This window comes from Nesoenas mayeri, assembly GCF_963082525.1.
Source record: "Nesoenas mayeri genome assembly, chromosome: 5".
NCBI lineage: Eukaryota > Metazoa > Chordata > Aves > Columbiformes > Columbidae > Nesoenas > Nesoenas mayeri.
The window spans coordinates 50,480,734-50,505,749 of NC_137548.1; the positions used below are offsets into that span (position 1 = coordinate 50,480,734).

The 25,016-nt window shown below is 44.9% G+C and overlaps 1 protein-coding gene across 1 annotated transcript in view; it reads left to right on the forward strand.

The window, feature by feature from the left end:
- Window positions 1–212: 212 nt before the first annotated feature.
- Window positions 213–25,016, forward strand: part of CRACR2B (calcium release activated channel regulator 2B) — a gene marked incomplete at its 3' end in the record, with an annotated part of 48,842 nt that continues 24,038 nt past the window's right edge. Inside the window, exons 1-3 of the mRNA XM_080345920.1 lie at window positions 213–254; window positions 20,403–20,655; window positions 22,196–22,307. Coding sequence (XP_080202046.1) covers window positions 20,446–20,655; window positions 22,196–22,307 — 322 coding nt within the window. The 5' untranslated portion in view covers window positions 213–254; window positions 20,403–20,445. The remainder of the gene's footprint in view (window positions 255–20,402; window positions 20,656–22,195; window positions 22,308–25,016) is intronic.

The window sequence follows — 25,016 nt, forward strand, 5'->3', positions numbered from 1 at the left end:
TCGTGTGTTGTGGGGGATGTTTGGGGGTGGGGGTTGCCGCTCATTTCGAGGGGCAGGCGGAGGCGCTGGGAGCTGTCCCTGGCGCCCCTCGGCGCGGCCGCACGGCCGGTTTTCCCTTGCCCGCCCGCGGCCCCGCTCATTTCCGGGTCGGGGCTGCCTGTAGCGCTAACGACGGCTCCGCTCGCCCGCTCCCCCGGGCAGGGCGGCCGCAGGTGCCCGCTCCGCGCCGCTCTACTCCCGCTTTCCCGGATCAGGTAAGTGGTGCGAGGGGCTCCCTGAGGCGGGCAGCGCCGGCAGCGGCACCGGTAGCAGCGGAGCGGGTGAGCTGAGGGCGCGTTGCTCCTGGGGACGAGTCTTCTCACGGGGCGGCTGCCCCCCGACATTTTGTGCGGCCGTTGGTGCCCGGGCCTCCGGGCAGGACCCCTCAGGGGCCCGAGCCTGCAGCGGGGAGCCGGGCAGGACCCAGCAGGCGAGGTGTTGGGGAGCGGCTGCCCCTCGTCCGTCTCCTTCGTCCCTCCCCTGCGGCTGTGGGGAGAGGAGAGCGGAAGGCTGGGGGGACTCTGTGTGCTGCCGGGGGTCCTGCCTCTCCAGAGCTTCACACCTGCCTCGTCCTCAGGTGTTGGTGGTCCCTTGCTGGCGAAGTATAGAGGGTCCCTTGCTTGCGGGTATAGAGGGTCCACGTTCCTGTGCAAAGCCACGTCGTCTAGCACGCTCTGCTCCTGAGGCGTAGCTGTGGCGTGGCTGTGGGCAGGAGCGTTGGTGCTGGTGTGGGAGCTGCCATCCCCTCCGCCTTCTCCCCTCCTCTGTTGATCTAAAGCCTGCAGACTCCTTTGGGATGAGGTCCAAGGGCTTTGGTCTTGCATGATGGACCTGCATGGAGATTTTTAAAATTTATTTTTGTTTTTTTTTTAGCATCTTCTGCTCAGGGAATGTTCTTTCTTGCCACAATTGAGGTGCAGATGACACTGTGCAGTAAAGATGTTGTGGGATCCTATAGCACCTGTGTTAGTGCTGCTTCTCCTCCTCTTTGAAGGGAAAAATACCAAAACGTTCCCTCTCCTGCTACTGCAGTCTCTTTCTCTTTAACATCCCGTGCACATGTGATGCACTTCAATGAACTTGTGTGTTGAACTTCAGGTCCTTCCTGTAGGATTTCCTGAAAACAGCCAAGGGGAAAAGAGGACAGCCATTGCCAGCCTCAGACACAGGGAGATGGCCGTGCTCAGGAATGTCCTGAGAAGGCAGAATAATCCTTGCTTGTTTAGATGTGACCTGTTGAGTCCCTGCTTATTCTGATGGAGATGATGGCTGGTCTGCATGAAGGGGCTCTCAGAAAACGGATAACTTCTAGCCTTGCCTTACCCAGGTTCAGGGGAAATTGCATCTTATTTTTTCATGTTCTAAAGCTATAATTATTTCTGAGGATCATATAGGCAGATATATACACATCAAAAAAAAATATATATGCTTCTTCTGAGGGCTACAGAAATTGCTTTTTTAGATCAAACAGATGATCAGTCTAGTCTGTCCTTTCCCTGGTCAATTGAGGTGGTTCTGAGAAACTGCTATGGGCTGGAGCAGAAGAATCCTCTTTGCTAGGGCATCCTGCTGCACAGAGACTGATGTGGAGCCCGAGGCATGCATTTTTAGGAACCGTCATAAGATGGTGTAAAATCTCTTTGAAGCTACCTTTCTGGGCAAACAGTATTGTTCTCTTTGCTGTGGCAAGCTAAGCTGGGTAGTATAATCTGTCTTATTGGAAGTCCACTGGGCTGCTTTGTCACCATCAAATAGTAAAATTTCTCCCCCCACCCATATTTGATGCATCTAATAAATCAAGACCTGACCACCTACTGATCTGAAGATTGTATTGCAAAGGAGGACCCCGTGTGGGGCTGTCTTTAGCAACACAGACAGTGCTGGGGGTCTGCTGTTACTTGTGAATTTGCCAGGCAGCCTCAGAGAATGAACTAAGGGGATGAGGACAATTGACAATAACACACATCATATGGGCACAGCTCCATGCACAATGTTCTTCATGGTCAGAGAGCTTTTCAGATATTGATCCTTATGTACAATAAACTAGGTTTGGTTTTCCATAACATAGCCCACGTGTTACTAGCTGTCCTAAAATTACATTCAGTCCTCTGAAGGCAACTGTGAGGCTGATGTGGCCCTGGGTGAAAATGGGTTTGACACCCCTGGTCTAAATCTTTTGTATTTGATAAGGCTGCTCTGGGGACCAAATCCTTCTGCCTCTGTTCATCTGCTTGTAGGAGTTCATCTGGGATATAAAGACAACTACAAGAAACTTCAGCTGTAGCAAATGTTCCATTGAGTGGAGCAGCATCACCCCTGTTCCTTTGCTTGATGTTCATATAAAGTCTAAGGTAGAAATACTTTGTTTACTTGAATGATCCATTTTGTTGTTGCATCGAAAGAGCAGAATTGCAACAATTAGTAAGGCTTTTTGTCCTTTGTCACTGGTATCCTTTGAGCCCAGCAGCTTGAAAGGGAGATGCTGTTGATATTTTGATTACCCCTCTTAATACTTTTCAAAGAGTGTCCTCTTTTCCCCATCCTGCATACTAAAGCTTTAATCTCTTGGAGGATTTCCCTATGCAGGGACTTAATTGAACATTTTGCTTAGCAAACTTGACCTCTGCAGCTGTGCAAGGAGCACTTGGGTGGATTCACTAAGTGTTCCTTGTGTGCTTCTGCTGTGGCAGGGAGCACAATGTGCTCTTCTCAGGCTGTATGTTCAAAAGGTTTGCCAGCCCTTACCTTCCTTTTAAAAAACATCAGCCAGACACTTTAAAAAGTGCTGTGGGATGACATAAGTGTTTGTAGTTTGTTTGTTTTTTGGGTTTGTTTGTTTGTTTGTTTGTGTTTTTTTTTTTTAAATATGTTTTTAATTTGCTTTCTCATGCTGATTTCTGATTGTCTTGGAGATTTCTGCATGTCTGTATAAGGCATCAGGAATGCTTGAATCTTAGTATTTCAATGGACTGCGGGACTGAGGGGCCTCGAGTGGAATAACAAATGGAATGCCAAACCTCAGGTTAATAGCTGTTGTGAGTTGTGTATAGATTGTGGTACTTTGAACTTTCAAATGAAGTCTGGAGCCATGGTGGGCCCTACTGTGCTTCATTTGGGTTGGGGTAACATGATTTGAAAGCCCTGTGGGCTTTTTAACGAAGTGTTTTTCTCTTAACCGTGTGTCATAGCAAATTAAAGCAGAAACAATTACTGTCTTGTGCTCTTAGAGACTGTGACTTTAATCCTAGGTTTGTTTTGGAGGAAATGGGGTATGATACAATGCTCTGGAAGGGTACAGTGCTCTCATCTGGTTGGCACAGCTGGAGGAAAATCTGTCAAGTAATAAGGTTGAGAGCAAAGTCTTATAACATCCCAGCTTTCTATCTAGTGAAGTGTGTGATTGCAATTAATTTAGTAGAAATGTCATCTGAAGGAGGAGCTGTTGTCCCTGCTTCTGTAGTTTAAATCTCTGTACTGGTACAAGACTTTATATCACTTTTCTGCACCAATTAATGGCCCCATCTATGTGGAAGGGACTGCCTGGTTCAGAAGGATGTTTGAGGATTACCTGCACCTGAAAGCCCCGCAGGAGATGTTTGTGTTGTTCTGAGGATGGCAGGAGACCTCTAAAAAATGTGATGGGGAGCTCTGTATCTCCTGAGATCCGCTGTAGTGGTCCAATGCCATCTGGGCATGGAGCTGACCCAAGCTTTTGATGCTGGTATGATCCTGGCAGATGCAAAGATGTCACTGTTCACAGCAGATGATGTATCATGGGCTGAGGCAGCTTGCATTTTTGAAAAGGAGATGAGAGTATGAATAAGTGGAGATCTCTTAAGACCTCTACTGCAGCTTTTTGAAAAGAATTACCCTTTAGCACATGTGCTGGATGAAGGCTAAAGCAATGCAGTGAAGGCTTAGAAAATGTCCAGGCCAGTTGTTCCAGCTGTGTCATCAAGATAACAGTTTCTAGCTGTTTATTTGTTCCTGTCTCAAGTTCTTCACAAGAATAACAAGCAGGGTATCTGCCAGCCTTCGCAGAAGTAGAACTGGTAGCTGTGTGGTGGTAAAAATAAAATTGTGTAATGTCTAAATATGTGATTTTTGGCTATGGAAAGCAAACGTTTGGGCAAAACCCAGCTATGTCTATGCATAGCTAGGTGAGTCCAGCCTCTTGAAAAAAGAGGATTAGAAGCAGACCGCAGGCTCACAGGCTAGCTGTAATTCCTTGGCTGGGTATAGTGGGAGACTGGGAGAGATGCATAGAGGCACATCTAACACATAATACAGGAGAACCTTGTGGCCCTCACTGTTGTAGTAGCTGAATGCTTCTTCATCTTATTCAGCAAAACATCTCTGAGTAAGAGTAGTGCTTTTATCTGTCCCAGTTTCCCCTCTGTAAAATAAGGAGAGGGAACTGAACTCATCTCCAGTTGGGAATTTAAGCTGTAGGCGACCTGTAGGTTGACAGCATGAATGGATGTTGAAGTCTTCTCTCTGGACAAATGGTCTAACTTCCTGTAAAATAAAATCAACTGGCTTATCTATTGGCAAGGACTAATGTGGCTGTACTGTGTCTAGGCAAGGTAAGCTGTATGCCCCATGCTAGCGGCTGAGGTGAAGGTGAGATGAGATGTGTAAATATTGCTGAATCTTATTTTCTCCATAACCCTTCCTTGTGGACTAGGTGCCCAGTTGTTTGTGGGGTGGAACAGGCAGGGCAGCAGAGCCATCCCACCCTGCTCTGAATCACTGCAGGCTGAAGCTCCTGGCCCCTGCCCAGCTCCCCTCCTTGGCAGGTGCAGAGCTGTTGAGCTTTGCCCAAGAAGGACGAGTGTCATTGTTGCTTAGATAAGATAAAGCATGAACAAATCTTTGTTACCCTTGGCAGGTGCAGCTAAAAGTCGGCTGCGATTTGTGCGGCTCCAAGGAATAGCCAGGCATTGCAGCTGTCAGCAGGGTTGCAAAGTGTCTTTAAAACATGGGGAGTTGATGCTGGAGCCCAAAAAGGAAGGTGGGTGCACCCCAAGGGAACGTGACAGCAAAGGCCTGAGGGATGTGAGTGAAGGAAGAGTCACCCAGCAACCTTATGTGCAGAAGGATTTCTGCTGTGTGTTCTTATACCTGTGTCCTGCTATGGACTCTGGGGTTGATACTGCTCCATGAGCAGTTCCATCAGCTCAGTGTCCTCTGAGCAGGGCTGTATGGGTGCCTTGATGTCTAGCAGGACTGAGGACCTCTTCAGCAGCAGTGCTCCCAGATCCTCTCTTCACCTATGAGGTCAAAGATGTCTGTTGTCCTGAACTGTGCCCTTCTGTCTGAGATTACGGGAACTAGGAAAACAATTCAGATTTATGGGAGGGGAAAAAGGACACATGCAAATACTCCCACAAATGCACATGTTTTTCTATTGTGCACTTAGCTCCTGGGCTTGAGAGCTGAATTCCCTCTTCCTCACTCTCTTAAAGGAGTTTGCAAGGTCTCTGCTTTACCTTTCCTTCTTCCAAGACACATAGCCAGAGGAGTAATCCTCTGCTCCAGTACAGATGCACAAACCCCTTTAATTTAATGTGTTTCCTATGGCACAAAAAGTGTCTTTTGCTTCCTATGCAAATGTGGTTGTTCAGGTGAAGTTGCTAAGTGCAAGTGGACCACTTGTTCCCTCTGGGAAAAACAGTGTGGGTTTTATGTATAGCATGAAGATAAGACCTCAGGATCTCAGAGAGCAGAGCAATATGCAGATTTGTGCTGGAGAGAGGTCAGCATGGCTGTAGTTCATTCACAACCTGTTTCCAGACTTGTGAGGTGGGATACCAGGCAGGAGGATATTTCATGCTGTCAGTATCAAATAAATGAGTATTTATAGAAATGGATTAACATTTACTAGTTATGGGTGTGGGGGGTTGGTCAGTTATTCTCTCCCCTCTCTCCTTACCACCTCCCTGCTGCATCCAAGTGCAGAATTGGTGCTGACTGCAATTTGGCGAGTCAACTCATTCTGACGCCTGGATCCCTTTCCTCTATTCAGGTTGGGCAAATAATGTTCAGTCTGTAATCATGCTTGAGAGCTCTTGCTGTTGCCCTAGAAATGGGGAGCTGTAATGATGCTTACAATGGTTTAATCCAATCCAATCTGAAAATCCACTTCTCTGAACAATAAATTTTGTGTGTGGAGGGTGGTATTCAAGTGTCTTTACTAAATCAAAAACCTTTTGGGGATCAGTGGATGAAGCCTTTTTCTTTTCAGCAGGTACCACTAAATACACAGGATGTGCAGTATGGTTGAATTAGCATTACTATGGGAACCATAACTTCTTGTATTTCCTGACCTTTTCCATGTAATGCTTCATGTGGCTCCAAAATGCTATTTTTTTGTGTTTGGTAAGCGTTTTTGTTTTGGTCAGTATGTAGAGAAGCTTTATAAATAACCCCAGGAGGAGATTAGAGACAGTACAGGCTGCGGCGTGTGGAAGAGCAGTTTGCTCCCTCTTTTGTGCTGTTCTAGCAGCATCCCAATCAAGACCATGGTTCAGTGTTAAGCATAATCTCTGCAGCAATGATGAACAAAATGGTGAGTAAACTCTTCTGTTCAGAGGCAGGAACCTTGCTTGTTATGGGCTTGTTTGGGTTTTTTTGCCTCACCTACAGTGCTAGAGCTTGGTCCGAAAGAATTTGTAGTCCTGGGGCTGAGGCAAAGCTGAGCTGTTGGGGAGAGGTGAGCATCCTGGCCTGAATGGAGCAGAGTCACCCTCTGGCAGCTTAGAGCACCCCCTACCCCGATGGCTCAGGGTAGCTTGCTGGCCATACTAAACCTGTGTTAAGGACGAATGTGATAGTTTATAGCAGTCTTCATGTACATTTTTTTAGTCTGGGTTTTGAAATAACAATCTTAAAATACATGGAGAAGGACCTGCCTTTACCTTTGCTTTCTGCAGGTTCCATTATTGTTTGCTACTGGGAGGCTGGAGCTATTTGGAGCTCCTCTGTTTGCAGGTTCATGAGGTCTCTGCTGTTCAGATACCAGCTGGAGTCTTCTCAGTGGAACTGGTGGAAGAGTGTTTTTTGCTCTCTATAGAGTCTGGGCTTGCCCATTTCTGACTTGTATGGCAAGGCTTATTTGCTGGGCAAATATTATCCTTGAAGGCTGACAGAAGCATTTGGGGCAGGGGTGAGCAAAGAGGACAAAGCCATACCAGGTGATGAAGAGCCAGCCTGTCAGGGTCTCAAGACGCCTTTTTTTTCTTTGTCACTTTCCAAGAGGTACTCAGGCTTAACTAGTGGGACCTGACACAGCTTAGGGCAACTTCATGCTGCCCGAAGTCCCTGGAGCTGCCACTGAGCGATAAATCCTCATCAGCATCTCCAACTGTCAGCAGCCAGGTGTGGCTTTACTTCATTTTGGTGGTGCTGTGAGATAGAGAGGTGCTTTGGTCGGTGGCAGGATAGAGGGTGGCATCTTCGGCTGCTTTAGTGAGGAAGTTCTGAGGTGTACACACCACCTCTGGGGTGTGTTTTAAGGTGCTTTGGAAGGATGTTCCTTGCACTGTCATCTTATGCTTTGCCTTTCTTTTTTTCCTAAGGTCTCTGCATTTCTCTTTGTGAAACAGTTTGCCGGCTATCTAAAAGTGGAATTAAACTTGAGGCAGGATTCACAGGGGTAGTTTCCAGCCCTGCGATTGTTGAAATCAGGTGGGGGGTAGGCAGCAAGCTACCTACAAGCACAGCTAGAGTTTCTCAGAGAAGTTCAGCATGAGACAAGGGATTGTCTGCTTTCTTACCACTTCTTCCCCTCTTGCCTAAGGCAGCTCAGAAGCAAGTCTGTCTCTTTCACAGCTGTGCATAAGGAAGAACTACAAGGAATTTACCTTGGGAGCTTAATAGCTGCTTTCTGAACTGATGGCTACAAGCCTATGTGAGAAAGGGGATGAGATGTGTAGGGAACACTGCAAACCACACCTCCTAGCGTGACCCTGCTCTGATACTCTGCAGTGGCAGTGTTCACTCTCTGCTGGCTTTTTGCTGTGGAATATACTGACGGTTCCAGGGAAGGGGAGCGATACTGTCCTTCCACTTGAGGTATTTGGGGACACTTGCAGAGAGAAACAGGGTTGTGGAACGGGGTGGAGAGGAGGGAAGTCTCTCATTTAGGCAAGGAATTATTTGAGAAGGAAGTCTGAACGAGCTTGTGAGTTGCTGTGTCTCAGCAGAGTTTCTCCCAAGGAACTTTCTGTTCTGACTTCCTGCTTTTGGTTTAAAGCAGGAGCGTAGAACTCGCTGAGTGCAGTAGCATTGTATATCACCGCAGAAAATGTTTGTTATTCCCGTGATGGACGAAGGAAAATTTATTGATTGGTTTTCCAGAGTTGGTGGTGCTTAATTAACAGATGGTTAATGCTTCACTTTGGATCACCCAAGGTCTTTGCAAATGTTGAACTGAAGAAACTCGCTCTTATTTCAGATGTAGTTCTTCAGGTTTGTTAAATTCTAGTGACTCACTGATTTGGGAAACTGCTGATTTAGAGTAAAAGTCCCAATGGTTGCATTTTCAAAAGTAAAGAGGAAAAATTACGTGCTTAGAATATGTGGGATTGTGATGTTTTCTTATGAAATTGATGTCTTGAGATGGTTAGATTAAAAGTTAAGTATTTTCTGCTGCATACTTTGCAAAGACTTAGAAATTTTTCTTTAAAAACATTTGTCAGGAAACTTTCCTCTATCTCTCATAAGCACACCTATCCACCTTCCCCACTCCGCTCTGCCCTTTTCTGTAGTCCTACACCAGTGTTGCTGCTGTGAGCTTCCGACTCAGTGGCAGCTTTTGTCAAAGAGGGGAATATTCCCCTCTCCCCAGCAATTTTATCTTTTCCAAAACAGTTGTACTTTACACTCACTGTTATCAGGGTAGATTCTGAGCTGAGAGGTAACCAAGTGTTATTCACCTGTGCATATGGCCATTTTCATCTCTGTGAGGCAGAAAATGCATTAACTGTCTTCTTAGAAAGTGGCTTCACCCAGCTGCCTCAGCTCTGTTGTTTTAATAGCATTTGCAGAAAGGTCAAACTGTCCATGGGTCCTATGTATTGCTCCTGGGCAAGACCAATACAGCACTAGCTACAGAAAACCTTCTCCAGGGAGTTGTGGTGCCCTAGAAATCCTCTACATACTCATCCTACTTGTTAATCTTTGCAAACTGCTTTTGTCCTTCAAGTGCATCTTGCCGATTCAGAGTTGTGAGGTAAAGCTTCTCAGCCTGGTCCCATTGCTAAGGTACAACCCAGAAAAGATTATGGGGGTGAGATCACCATGTCCAATTGTCAGGATACTGGAGGTGAATTTTGTAGGATGAGGAAAAGATGCTTGAACTTCATGCATCCCCCTACAGTTATAGCTCTCTGGATAAGCAGATTTCAAGTGCTGCAGAGAACTTGTCTCAGCTGGGGAAGAAATCAATCTATCACATGCATTCAGTAAGCAGCATGAGTGGGCGCTTTACCAAAAAGAAGCTTCTCCTTTGAGAGGGGATTATGTGATCTGATGTTCTGGTTTGATATTTTATTGGAGGTGGAGGGGTAGCTGTTTGAGGACAACATAAGGCTGTAAATTTTTGTTTGCATGTGGCTGATTTCAAGATCAAGGATCCTGATCAACGAAGATAAGGTGCTTGCCCACTTCTATGAGCTTACACCTGTGGTACTCTGGGAGAGATGTGATTGTCACAGCATTTTAGCCTTTGTGCAACGAAGACCCTGAAGTGGCTAAGGAAAACTTGCAGCTGACCAGGAGGGGCTTGTTCTCAGGACAGTGGGTGGCTGTTGGGAAATCTAATTAAGCCATGACAGAAAAAAACTGGGATCCAACTAGAGGCAGCAGTCAACAGCTTTCTCGTTCAGCATCCTGAGGTTGGGAGGCAGAAAGATGATCTTCTATGAAGCTAACACCCGTCGTTTCTCTCTGTTACAACAGAGGTGAGAACAAGTGAAAAGATGCCTAGAGAGGGTAACTGACTTCAACAGTGATTATTGGATGAGTGTGCATGGATACAGCAGTCCAAGAGAGTTCCTGCTGAGCTAAGACAAGATTCAGCTTCATGTTGGAAAGTCTTTGTTCTGGTACTACACAGAGAGCTAGAACCTAAGGACTCAAAGGGAGGTCTGAGCTGAGTTTGGCATCCAAGTTATGGCTCTGATGGCTGCGATAATTATGGGCAGAAGCCTGACCTTTTGCTGTTGGAGTACCAAGTCTAGTTCATAGGACTGTCCTTCGTGAAATTGCAGCAAATGCTGAGAATCTTTTGGTGAAAGACTGTACTTCAAGGGTGGTTCCTGCTGATGAGAAAGCAGCCTCTATTCATGCTGAGGAATGACCAGGCCGAACCAGCAAAACATCTCCAACAGCAGTTAATGGCAGATACTTTCATTCTTCCCAGCATAAATGTGTAATAACAGTTTCCTAGTACACTCTTTTGGCTGTTTGTGGCTCAGAAAATTTTCACCAAAACAGATATTTTTTACAAACTCAGGGAAGAAAAAACCAGCCACTTCTGCAGCCCTTGAATGCCTGTGACATCCTCAGCATCCTGTGTCAGGGTGTCCCACGCTTTAATGGTTTGCAGAGAAGTGTTTGATGTGCAACTGCCACCAGCCAGTTTTATCTGAGGTTTCTGGATTCTTTTTCTAAAGAAGACAGTGACTGCAGACAATTCTTCATCATCTCTGCCGTTCAGAAATTGGTTGTGCAAGCAGCTCCACAAAACACAATTTTTTAAATTTGAAGCTTTGTGTATTCATTAGAACCTTTTATCCATTTATTCAACAAAAGGCTGTTTCTGTGTAATATAACTTTGCCCTTGAAGTACTTCAGGGGCACCGATGGAGTGTTTCTAGCTTTCCACCAGCACAGGACTGAGGTGTGCCTCCTTTCAGCCTGAATTTTCTCTGCAGGACACCAAGCATTGTTACGTTCCTGAGGGCTGAGGAAGAACCTTGTGTACTGGTGCCTCTGATGTTCTCAGGGTGTTAAAGGAGGCTCTGCATCAGCATTTCTGCTGACATGTCCTCCCTGAGATGCAGCAGCCAAGGTGGTGCTTGTCATGTGTTGAGTTTTCCTGAATGACATCTGTTGTGGTTTAACCTGAGCTAGCAAAATAACCCTGGTAGCTGCTCACTCACATCCCCCCAATACCCACCCTGAATAGGGGAGAGAATTGAAAGAGAAGTGAGAAACTTGTAGATTGAGATACACAGTTTAATACAATAACTAAATAACATTAATATAGTACTACTAGTAATAATATATATAAAACAGAAACAGAATATAAAATAAAAGATACTCAATGCAATTCCTCACAAACTCGATCCGCTCCAAGCAGCGAGTCCTGGGAAGAGAGAACAGCTGATGGTTCCCTGGTCCAGAAAAGCCGATCCTGGAGAAGAGAAAAAAAGGGAGAAAGTTCTAGAAGCCTCTGCAAAACAGCAGGATGGCAAAAGGCCAAATTAAAGGAAGTCCCAAACAGAACTCTCTTGAACAGGTCTCCATCCCAGCTCTGAGAAAAACCTAACTGGAAAATCCTGACTCTCCTGAAACATGAAGCATGATGCTGTGGAACATTCTTATTGATCAGTCTGCATGTCATGGTCTGCCCCTTCTGTACCCCTTTCCAAGCTGCCTCGCACCTGTGGGCAGAGTTCAGAGACCTAGGCTCTCAGACCAGAACAATTAAAAACATTAACTCTGTCCTAGGGTGTTATCTTCTTGTTCTTAAACTCAGTCCTAACAATGGTCATGCTAGCTGCAAAAAAGAAAGGTTTCTAACTGCATGAAGAAAATTAACTCATTTTCAGTCAAACCAGCACAACATCTTAGCTGTTCAATAACTAGAGGCACGAGCCCAGCAGAAGCATGCTGACTTCTGGTTGTTGTTTCTGGTATAACCTGTTCTTCACACAAGTGCTCCCTTTGCTAAAGGGGTAAGCAAGTAAAGCAGAGGAAATTGCCAGTGATGTTCAGTTAAACAAGTTGAGGAGCTGCCCTGGATTTATATAATTTCCTGTAAATACTACTTGTAGAGCTTTAAATGCCAGCTTACATCTGCAGTTTGTCTTCCTTATGGGGCATTCCTGCCTGCTGTGCCCAGCCCTTGGAAAAGAGAAGCAGAAGTGAACAGGGATCTCCTTTGCCTGTGCTCCCAGTGCTCAGTCTTTATTTTCAACCAAAAATGATCCAGTATATCTGATGTCAACTGCAAAACAGCAGTCCTCTGTCTTCTCTCCTTCTTTTTCCACATCTGGGCTGGCAAAGAAAGTTTGTTTGCCTCCTGCCTGTCCTGTAGGTATCAGCAGCAGAGCACTTGCTCTCTGGTCAGCATGTTTGTTGTTACGCAGGCATCATCTACCTACTGACTGCTGAACTCAAAGCAGCATCTACCTCCAACGTCACAACGCTTAGCTGTGTTCCACTAATGTGAATAAAGGCTGTATTATCTCTTCATAGCTGAAATATCCTGTCTTTCTTAATTATGTTATTCAGCTGATTGTCTCTGTCCTCTAACAACCATGTGTTTGTGCTAGAACTTCTAACAGCAGTGGTATCAGTGGAGAACTTTATACTGCTCAGGGCCTTTTCTGCTTGACTAAGTGCATGATATTTACTTACTGCTGGCTAACCATGTCCTTTGTGGATGTGCAGCATGGTCTCTAACCTGTGAAAACACAATGAATTGCTCTTCTTGAACTGAAAGGGTACAATATTGCTGGTTTTTCTGTTCCTCTGCTGCAGTAGTATACAAGATAAATCCTTATGTTGCATTGTGTGAGATGTTGCAATGTTCTGTTCTGTCTCTTTTAAAAAATAAAGTTTCAGGAAACCTGTAAGCCTTTATAAAGTGAAAGAATTTGTAAAAATTAGTTGTTTTTAAACTAGCATTTGCTATTTGTCACATCTTATTGCAGTCATGCACTTCATTTTCTGAAAAATCAGGCATGTGCTACTTACATTGACAGATCCAAGACCATTAGCTGTTTATGGAAAACATGCGGTTTGGATATTGCTTTTAATTGCTGAGAATTAACTCTTGGCCTTCATATCATTAGAGGAAAAAATGATGCTTTATCTTTCCACTCCCCAAGCAAAACAACTCAACAAAGCCAAAACCTCAATTAGTAGAAGCGGTTCCAGTGCAAACATGCACCCTTGGTGTTTGCAGTGCCAATACTGTGACATTGTGCCAATGTGAGAAAGCTGCAAAGTGTCACTGGCTTGCAATGGGTATAGCTGGGGAACAGCATGTGGGTGTGATGGAGGATTTGTGGCAATTTCTGGGAGAAATAATATTAGTTTAGCATATTGTGGATACCAGTCTGTGTTGAAGGCTTATTATATTGGTGGTGCTTGGCACATGTTGGTGCTTTCTGTTGTGCTGTTGAACTAGGAAGCATCACTGAGTGCGGTTTTAAGAAATTTATTTGTTCACCTCTTGAAATAAGAGAACTGTTACCAATCTCAAGTTTCTTGCAGATAAGAGCATAGAGTCTGCATTAAACAAGTTTATCTGTGGCAAGATTTTTTTAGCAAAGATCAAGAAGTTAGTGTGATAAGTCATAAAAAAGCATTCCACTTTGAACTTTGGTGAGGGAAACGGTGAATTGGCAGCAGAGCCCCTTTTTTAAGATGTTATTCAGAACGACAGAGCCCCTTACCCTAGAAACGCAGACAGCTGTATCTCTGTATGGTACTGGCATATCTCATGATGAAGTCATCCGTCAATACTGCAGCATAGGTTAGCTCAGGGCTATCAAGTGGGGCTAATCTCCTGCTGAGTAAACAACAGAAAGGTTCCTGGATTTGTTCCTGTTTCCTTAAAGGGATACAATCAAGTGCAAGCAATTAAAAGAAAGAGAGAGTGAGTGAAGTGTAGCTCTTGACTGATTACACCTGATGGTGGGCTCTCTGCCCAGGGTTTCTTAGGTTTTTTAAAAGAAGAAAAGCCCTTGCAAAACAATTGATGCTTTTCTGATTTTTTAGTGAGTATTTCTTTTCCTGCTGTTCCCTTTGGGAAGGGAGAACCCAACAACCACCCAAACAAATTCCAAACAATGGAAACAAATTTCCTAGAGAAAGAAAAGAGCAAAATTAACTTTGAACAAAGTACACTGAGAAATAACTATTTTCTTTTTGCTCTCCTCCCAGCCTTTTCAGGCATTGCAGTGGAGTCTTTTAAAACAATTTCCACCAAATGAGTGCCCAGTTCCTTTGACCAGCTTTTGGAAATTCAGCCTATGTGAAAGCCAGTTTGACGTGGGGGTCAGTGTAATTCCCTGGCAAGACTTGTCCTTTGCCTTCACTTGGTCAGATTTGTATGGCTGTAATTTTGTCAATACATTTGAATATGGGCTTTTTTTCATGCAACTAGGGTAATAACTGTAAATATTTGAATTTGATCACTGAGTTTCACAGTACTATAAAATCTGGGATATGTAGATATGACCGTGTCCTACAATGAGCACTTTTTATAGTAATAACTGGCTCTCAAAACATTGAGAGGGAAGGTAGAACAAACAGAGCAAGTGGCATGTGTTTGATATAAAATTGTATAAGGACCTGTGAAGCTTTTATTGCCCTTTCCTTGTAAAGCATACCTGTTACTCAGCTGCTCTTGAGTTATGCTTGTGCTTTGTACTACCACATCTTGGCATGCTTTTGCTGCGCTAAAGCAATGGACTTCTGCTGCAGGGATCCCTTACCCCAGCCCTTCATCTCCTTCTCTTTTTGTGATGTCGCCTTGTGCATGGGATCAAACCTGTCTCATCCAGCATGTGTGTCAAAGAGCGTGGTCAATGCACACCTAAAGACTCAGAGAATGCCTTCCTTTAAAATTCTAAGACTCTTTTGCTACACCAGCAGTAGAAAGGAAAGGGTGTGTGCTCTTCTGACCTGTTTAAATAAATGGCTTAAATATTTAGCTTTAGTATGGGGGTGTTCTTGTTGTTCCTAATAATATTGTCTTAGGCGGAGCTGCAGGAGCATTTCTTTTGGGAAGCTTCCTAGCAAGTATTTGACCACTTTAGTTTTTAGTGCACCTTGGACAACTACTATGTATCTATAATGATTTTTCTTTAATATTCCCTTCTACCACAATGTCACCAAACATTCAGTGGTACAGGAAAGCAAAAACCTGCTTTCCTTTATAGCCATACAGGACCCAAAGACTTGACTTGCTCTGTAATCCTGACTAAGCCACTTAGCCAGTTTTGCTTCGTTTTTTTCTTCCTTCCTTAATTGTTGATTCATTGTCATGTGTTGGGGCAGGACTGCTAGGAATGCTGTGTATTCAGTGTGTGCGCAATGCCCCATGGTGACTGGGGTCATCTAAGAGTCAGCCGTGGAGAATATGGCTGCGCTCCCCACTTTCCTCCTTGTCATCAGGCTGTGGAAGAACAAAACAAAATAAAACCAACCAAACAAACTGCACCACCAAGAAAAACCACCAACAACCCGAAGTTGTCATGTGCACATGGTGGTCACTGTCACACAGATAAAGGGCTTGGCTGTTGATAGCATTTTAGCCATGACTTTACCTCTAACACAGCTTACTGCTACTACAAGAAGCTTTCTGAGTCAATAAATTGGAAACCATGACTCTGTAAAGCTACCTTGAAAGTAGTATCTCCTCTTTGCAGGAAAAGCACCTTGGGTATGTTCTCTTTGTTGAAATTTACTGTTTATCCAAGTTCTGTGTTCAAGTTTTTAATTCCTCAGCTTTGAGGCTTTGAAAGTATTTTGATGCTTGAGTTTCACGTGTTATCATCAGTCTCCAGGAACTGAGTCTTAAAATAAAAGTGCCAGCTGTCACAAGCATCAGAATGAAATTGGAGGAGCTGACAATCTATAAGCATAGGCAGGTGACGTCACTTATCCAGGGCCATATGGCAAGCTGAATCAGGATAAAAATTCAGGTCTTATGATTTTCCAAAGAATGCTATCTATGCCCATGGGATCCATCTGACATTCTGGCACAGCTTTGCTCAGGACAAACTGTAGTTTATAATTCAGGTGGTTAAAATATGCACGTAAGACTTGTCTTGAGTTACCTCTGTGTAGAAATACAAGACGTGGTGTTAGCCGTCTTTACTGGCCATTTAATTTCCTGTTCTGTGTCTGAGATCTATGTTTGCTTTCCAGTCTCTGGGAAAGTTGTCTTGCAGGAGCAGGTGAATTTTTGCTCTCTGGGGCCCAGCACACAGTGTGGCAGGAGATACCTGATGTAATCCACAGGTCCTGAAGACCGAGTCTTTCTCTCGAGCCCTGTATCAGCTTGTTCAGATGGCGGACAGTGTCCAGATCTGGACTGTGCAATATCAGAGCTGACCTTGAGCATAGGTAGCCAAACCTTTGGGATGGGGAAGGAGGGGGTTGCAGAGGAACATTACACACAGAGTCTGGCCAGGGCGTTGGTGCCTCTGTGTCCCTGGCACTTCCATCTTCCTGGTAGATGTCCCAGGCCCTGAGAGAGGAGGTTTTGCTCTCTGCCGTGGTTCCCAGATGTGAAGGTGGCAGGAAACACTTGTTTGAGCTAAAGCAAGGACTCAGTCTTTTGTGGAGGCGGTGCTGGTCAAACCGTGTATTCAGGAAACTCTAATAGCCCTGTTGAGGTCTGTCAAAACCTACTGATTGCAGCAGGCACCCTGTTTTATCAGAATATTCATGTGAAAAGTGAATGTTTTCATGCAGATTAAAGGGAGGCTGGACAAGTGTCTGGGAAAATGAGGGAAGAACCACATGGCTCAGGAATTGCCTCAGGCTAACAGGGGCCAGAAGCTGACAGTCTCTGCGCGGAAGTCTTCTCTGTGCTTGCTCTGCTCCCTTACCAGCCATTCATGGCTCCTATTGAGGGCAAGATGCTGGGCTAGATGAACTCTGCTGTGACCCATTGCAGATGTTCTTATGATGGAAATCAACAGCCCAAGATATAGAGATTGTCCTCACTCCAGGCTAGGTGTGGAAATTAATTCTGAACTGGTGCTGACTCAATCAGTTCCTCGTCCTGCCAGGAGAGACCTGGAAAAATCAATCCTGTCAGGAAGTTTTAGTTAACACTCCCTGGCTTTGTCACTGGAGGTGGTTTGGCTGCATCTTGCTTGAGGATCCTGGTAGGTTTGCCTCTACCTATATTCTCTGCGTTTTCCACTTATGTCAGGCAAGAATGGCTCTTCCCAAGCTGATCTTTCTGCACCCAAGCCAGCTCTGCTGGCCTCACTTTTGGGAACGAGTCCACAGTTTTAGTACTCTAGCGACCTCATCCTCTTTTAAAGTTGTCCTTCAGATTTGTTCTGCATCTTGCTGATGAAGCCACTTCCTCAGTAGTTTGCAACGATGATCTGTAACTGGGAAAGGTATGACAGCACTTGTTAGACTGAAATCTGCTTTGCACCTCATCTGCATTTGTGCCATTCAATGCCCTTACAAACAGGGATGGAGATGAAGAGCTTCTTAGTCAAAGGCCTCTGGGAGAGAAGTCCATCAGAGCTGCAGTGTATTTTGCATACTGGGGCGCTCTCTTATTTGCTGCTTTGTTCCTCTACAAGTGCTGTCTTGCCATTGAAGGTGTCATATCTGTCTTGAAGCCACTAGAAGCAGCTTGAACAAGAGACACTGTGCTCTGAACGTTGAATTAATGGGCTTGATCTTTTACATGCGAGTGAAATCTTTTCAGACTCTTGTCCATGTCAGGCTCCCAGCTCTTCTAATTAAGAAGCTTTTAGCTCAGCCGGTGTTTGAGAGCTACAGTACAGCTGGGCTTTTGATAAAATGAGGAGGTGCTAGAGGTAGGGAAGGAATGCATCTGATTTCAGTTTGCAAATGTGTCTGAGAGAGAGAACAGAACATCGTCCTTGTATAACCTTTTGTTTGCTGCAGCAGCACAGGCTTCTGTGGCTGTTGAAACAAATTATGAAGTTGATAGTAAGAAAGTAAGATCTTTACTTCTGGGAATCCCAGTGTCTCTTAGGCAGCTAGAGGGATGTTTCAGCAAACACATTTCTTATTTGCACTTATTCTGGATGTTTTCTGCAATCCTGTCATGGCTTTTGCTTTGAATTCCCATTTCGTTTCCTCCTCTGCTGCCACCTGCACTCACTGTCTGGTACAGCATGCTGCTTATGCTGAGAACTGTGTCTTTGCAGAAGGAATGTGTTTGGCAAAAAGCTTCAGCAACATGGCCTGTAGCAGCCAATAATTATCAGTGTGGGTATGTGGTTCCTCACTGTAATCACCTGTAAAATATATGCAGCATAAGATATTTGGGTATTTTTCTTTTTTTCAAGGCTAGATTTGCAACTTTTACTTGAATGTGAAAAGTAAGCTGCGGTTCTTTCTGACTTCTTTACCACTAACATGTACAGACTTGCCATCAGAAGCAAGCTGGCTGTCCAGAAGCAAGCTGACTATCTAATGGATAGAATCAAGCTTTACTCTCCAAATTGTGCTGTAAAAAGATTGATAGAAGAGTTTGTTTGAAAAAGAGCCAGAGAGAAAGACACCCCTTGCCTTTTTACTTTTCATGCTTTCTTTCCTCCTTTCCCAAAGCCTGGGTCCAGGTCTGTGTCCACTGCTTGCCAGGGAGGTCTCCTTGACTAGAAACATATAATAGTACCCATTTGTAGGCAGTCTTCTGCAAAGTTTCAGATACATATCTTCTCAAGTGACACTAAACAGAGGTGCCCTGAAAAAACACTGATTTGAAAAGGGGAGCAGAGTGTTCTGCTTGTTCGTTGAAGCAGAACCACCCTCTGGCTCACAAACCAGCAGTAATAAATGGAGTCAAATAGCATGGTGCATAATTCTCTTCTCCTTTTGTGTCAGCTTCATATAGTTGTTGCATGTGACATTCTTCCTGGCCATCACACGCTTTATTCAGTCATTGTACTAATAGTGCAAACAGAATTAACTTGTTTGTTATCACGGCATCTGTACATGGCTTTTAATTTCTTGGAGATCAAAAAGAACCCAACCTTCAAGCCATCTTTGTCTAGCACTGTTTAAATCTGTTCTCAGCCTGCTTGCACAGCTCACTTCTGCCCTGCAATGCAGAACACAGATCTGCAGAAGGAGAAGCCTAAAGCAATCAGTGCAACAAGGCTTTAAGAATGTGGTGGTGTTGCTGAAGAAGAGCTGTCTGGAAGGTGTTATGTGGCATCAGTAAGTTGGAAGGTGGGTTGGGGTAGGGACATATTGTATGCATCTTTACAATGACAGTGCTGTCCTTAAAGGAGTGCTCTCATTCCTAGCCTTTTTTGTTTAGGTACTTGTAAGTAATGGGAATTATTTTCTTTGGCCTCTGAAATGCCTCCATAGTTGTGTGGTTTCCTTCCTATAAAGGTGAACGTTTCAGATTAAAATTCTGTTTGGCAGCTTATGAGTTCTCAAAACAGAGGCTGGAAGGCAAGGGGGGCAGGAGCGCCCAGCTTATTAAATTTTTCCTAGTGTAGGAATTGTGTGACCTTTCTTTGCGCTGTAATAACGTGAAAGGAGATGGAGTTACTATTTGGGAAACATTAACAAGAGAATGTCAGAGATGGAAGTCCAGTCAGGGGACCTGGGTAGGAGAGGGGTGGGGAGAGACGTTCCTTCTTTCCTCTGTCACTTGCACAGATCTTCCTCCTGTCTGCCTTTGTCCTGCTCTGGGTTCTTGCAGTTGAGATGCAGGTTTGGTGTTCAAAGGTGGTGCGGAAAAGCAACAGGAGGAGAAATAGCACATGTTATTATCAGATGAACCAAGACCAGAGAGAAACGACCTGGTCAGGGCATCCAGAGAGCTGGACAAGAGCTGGGAGCTGGCCCTGCTCATGGTGTTCAAGGCTCCTGTCCCAGCTAATGTGGGACTGTCACTGCGTTTCCCTGCAGATTTATCTGCACACTTTAATATTCCCTTCCTGTCCTCTTGGCTCCACTGAAACCTTCCCTTGGCACCTGGCATTCACCAGCAGAGAACCGTGACTGTCCTGTAGGTCTGAGCCAGAGGAGGAGAGATGCTGAAAGAGCATCTTTGCTTGGTGCAGAGTCTGGAGTCCATCAGTGTGGAGGGTTTTGGCTGTCCGGTAGGTTTGGTTACATCCATATTGTGTACGGTGTGTACCTACGTGTGGTGTGTACCTCTGACACAAACTTCCTCCCTTCATCCCTCTCTTCCCCTCAGTAACAGATCATAGAGTCATAGAATAGTTTGGGTTGGAAGCGGCCTTTAAAGGTCATCTAGTCCATCTAGGATGCTGAATATTGTTCTTTCAAACCAACAAGGCATGTAACTTGATGTGTGAAGTGGAAGTGAAGGGTCATGTTTGACTGGGGTTTCTCTTTTTTCTGCCCTCCAGCTCTTCCATTTGCCCCTGCCCTGGAGTAAAAGACTTTGAGAAGATGGATAACCAGAGGGGAGCACTCTTGGGTTATGTCCACTGGGAAGAAGAGGAAGGGGATGAGGAGGATGGGATGGCTTCTGGTGCTTCTCCTTCTAGCCAAATGAGCAAACTGGAAGATGTGCAGGTGGAGATGCTCGAGAAGGCAAGGGAGCTCTTCCAGCTGTGCGACAAGGATGAGAAGGGTTTTATCACCAAGGTGGACATGCAGGTGAGGGAAAAAATCCTTCCTCTTTCCTGGGAGAAGCTGTAAAGTCATGGCTGGCAGAAGAGAAGAGCATGTGGCATGTCTTTACTTTTGATTAGTGTGAGTATGCACATGGGCTCTTATTCAGATTTCTGTGAGCCCAACTCTGCCACAGCCAGCTTCTAGGAACTGAAAATCCCAGGAGAGTCTTGGACCTCTAGGGAATTCCTGCAACAAGTGGGACTGCAATTCAAAATTTTGAAGGAATGCATAGGATAACAAAAATTGCAACAGTTCCTAAAAACCCTTAACTTTTAATGCAGTGGATGGGAAACTGGGGAGCGGGTCTTTGGTTTAATTAAAAACAAAACAGCAACAAAAAAGAAAAACTAACACCCCGCAACTCCCCTCCCTCCCCTCCCCCAAACAAACAAAACCCCCACCACACCCGCAAAACAATCAACAGCGAAAAAAATCCACTAACCTCTTAACAAAAAAAGCTGTATAACTCTGTATAACTGTTTTTGCCTCAATCATAGCTAAAGCCTGATCTCAAAAAATCAGTTTAGGCCTGAACTATAATTTTTGCCTAGAGTGATTTTTTGCTGCTTTCTGTTAAAACCAGCATTCATTAACAGAATCTCTATAGTTCTTTGTGAGCTTTGTTTGAGGAGTTTATCAGGAAGCTTACATGTGGATTGTTTTTCTGCTGTCCTATCTCTCCCTCCATCTATAATTAACACTTGGCAGGTCCATGGTGATTTAATTATTTTACTTTGTTTTGGGTTGTGTGATACCTAATTTTGTATAATGTAAATTAATAAATATTTATTAAGTTTTATCTAAAGCTACATGTTTAACAGACAGTAATGAGGTTTTAGCCTGCATCTCTTGTTTGGAAGCTTCTTTGGGTGCCCCTTCATACTAGGTACTCTGTGCATGTATTATGAAGGGCAATTTCTCTGCTCCTTGTCTATATTGTGGGAATAATGATATGGTCCCAACAGGCAGAAGATGACAGAAGAAAGGAAACAAAATGTTCAGTCCATAACAGAAAGTTAATGATCTGCAAGACTTCCTGCAAGAGCTGGGAACTGAATCCAGACATGCACAAGTCTGTCCTTCCTCGCTGGCCAGAGAGACAGAGCTGGTACCTTATGTGCCCATGTGCTGCTCCTGGGAGCAGCAGTGGTCACAGGAGGCTGCAGTGCCCTGGGGACAGCCACCTTTGGGCAGGGGTGGAGGGAGGCAGGCAGTAGACTAGAGGCAGTCTTTCTGAAGTAGAGGAGGAAGAGGGTTGAGCTTCTTCCAAACAAAATAACCTGAAGTTCCCCCTCTGCAGTCCTGGTTGAATCATTCACTAATGGAAAGTGTCGCCATATCAGTGGGTCCGAACAGGTATTTGTTACATCACTCAGCTGTACTGGCAGACTGTTGCATCCCAGCCAGGATGCAGCGCTGAAAGGGCACACTGCTGTGGGCCAGTGCTGAGGATGGCAGGGACAGGAGCTAGTCACAGGGAAGACTTGAGGCGTGTCTTAATTTTGTTCTTTTGTCGCTGCAGCGGCTCCAGAGTGAACTCCCCCTAACCCTTGAGCAGCTGGAGACTGTTTTCGAGAGCTTGGAACAGAACAATAATGGATACCTGACGCCTGTGGAATTCAGCATGGGATTAGGTAAGGACTGCACAGAGGCAGAAGGAGAAAGCCCACCTATGACATGATGTTTTACGTTGGTAAGAAAGAAAGTGTAGTGATTCTGATGAAACTGTATCAGCTATGCAGGGCAATGCCCCATTCTTATGTGAATATCATTGGAGAAGGTGCGTGTGCAATACTGCTATCCCTCTTGCTGAGGCCTTGTGTTGCCTTCTTCCACGACTGTTACCTGCCTACCTGGTAGAGCCTGTTCTGAACATCTCCTACTGGAGGCAGCACATGCTGCAGCCTGTATCTGGCTATGTGATCCACAGTCATCTGGATAAGGACCCTCATTGGATGAGGGAACTGAAATATGCCTCTTGGCAACTGTCTCCAGCTGGTTTATGCAGTGCTGTTCAAGGATATTAGTAGGAATCCTGTTAGCAGGCTAGCACACTGGCAAATAAGCTTTTGTTTTCCTCTTACTGTTGTATTTTCTAAACACTAGCAGAATACTAATTCTATACCAGAGTCATCATCCAGCAGCATAAGCAGTGCAGAGGTGTTAAGAAGAAGGAAAGACCATAGAACTAATAACCTTTGCCGTAGGTGCTTAGTTACATAATCACAGTGGTTGAGGTTGGAAGGGGCCTCTAGAGACTACACCTACATTTATACAGTCCTCAGATTGCATTTGGCCCTTTGAAGGCAACCGCAAGGCTGATGTGGCCCCTGGTAAAAATGAGTTAGACGCCCCTGATCTAGTCCAACCCACCTGCTAAAGCAGGTTCACCTAGAGCAGATTGCAGAGGAATGTGTCCACGTGCGTTGCCTTAGCTGGTTGTGAATTCTTAGAAAATCTGCACCAAGTTAGCACACCTTCCTTGTACATGTAGAGGTGTTAATTGGATCAGGTCAAAGCAAGTGAACACAAGTAGTCTAGGGTTTCCAGAAGTGATTGAGGAGGCTCCTGAATTGCAGAGTCCTGACTGCTCAGATTGTGGCTGCTTATGGCTTTCACACAACTTGGAGAGGGGCATCCTTTCTGGTGCTTCAGTTTGAAGGGCAAGAAACAGCCACCACTGAAAAGAGAAGCTGCAAAGATTTCCTCAAAATAAACATGGGAAGTTGTATCTTGGGCCAGCCTGTTCAGGGAAATGTGTTAACCCATTAAGTGCCTGCCTATGTCTGTTTCTGCCTTGTGCCCCTGCCTATAGGGGTTGAAGACTTTTTGGCTGGTTCTGCTGCCTTGGCCAGAAACAAGAGTCATCTTGGGAGCGTGGGCTTTCTTGCCTAGCACTGTGTAGAAGGTGAATGGGCACCATTTGGGCACCTTGGCATCCACAGTGCCATCTGTGTTATGACTTGGTTATTCCCAGTTCTCCTTACTTGAGGTATTTGTCCCCGTTATAGCCATAGAGGGCATCATGAGGGTACCTGCCTCAGTGCCATTTCTGACAGAGGTACACAAGATTTCTCTTTGTGTCAGCCACCAGCTGTCAGGTACCACGCTGCGTTGGCAGCCTGGCTCCATGGGACTTGCTCTAGTCTAAGCAAACCACTTCATTTCTACTTTTCTTTACGGTCATTCTTTGTGTATGGCTTCATTAAAACAATTTTTCAGACTTTGCCCCTAATTCAAGAGTTTGGCCTGACATATTGTTTTCTTCCTTCTGGAGTGTGCAGGGGGGAAATCAAGGGAAGCGATTCAAGCTGCGATCAAGTCTGCTTTTTGTGAGATGTTCTTTGTATGATCTCTGAGATGTTAAAGGGTGCATCTGCACAACTGACAAAAGAGCATATGTTTAAAATGTTGAATTTAAAGCAATCTGAGATCCTGTTAGGATGTCAAAACAATATTCAGATCATTCTCAGTTTTCCCAGATGTAAAATAGAGATAATGAGACATGATGATTTTCTTTAAAGCACACATCCAAAGTGCTGAATCTAAACCCACCTCCTTAACTAACTGTCTGAGCTTCAGGCATTAGTCTAAGTAGAGCCTATATCTTCACACTGCAAGTTATTTTACTGCATATTTTAAGAGTGGAAGAGAAGTGGTTAGGTTCTGGACATACAGAGCTAAGAAATGGTGGAGTTAAGTCACTTGAGCTACACAAATAGTGAATATTTTCCCCCTTAGAGCAGCTTTATGTTCTCATTTGTGCTCTGAATGTCCTTGGCTCTTGGCCTTGCAGCTGGGATGTCATTTCTGCCTTTTTGAACCTAGCAGATATGTTTCAGAAAGGAAGAGTGGCTGCTGATAGAGGTCTGACCTCTGTATACAGGATGGGGGGCCTGTGTTTTGGATAGGATTACTTGATTTGTTTGTTTGAGAAGAATTTGTTCCCAACACCATTATTTGTTACGTCTTGCATAGCGTGAAGTTCTCATAGCATTAGTGTCTCAGCATGAAACCGGATCCAGATAACTGGAAGCCATTTGTACGTGGGATGGGGTGGGAGGGCGTTCTCAGAGGGTAATTTAATTTTGTTCAGGCACTACACAGTTGTAGCAAGAGCCAGTCCTTGTCCTGTAGTACTTGAATCAGAACAGATGTAGCACACGAGAAGGGAGGGGTAATGATCTCCTTGCTTTTTTTTTAAGCTGGGCACGCTTTTTTAACCTGAGGCACGGTGCTATTCCGTGCCAGGCCTGCAGTCCCGGAGGGAGATTGTGGGATCATTGGCAATTGAACCCACAGTGCTGTGCCGTGGGAGTGAAGTGACCTAATGCCACATGCTT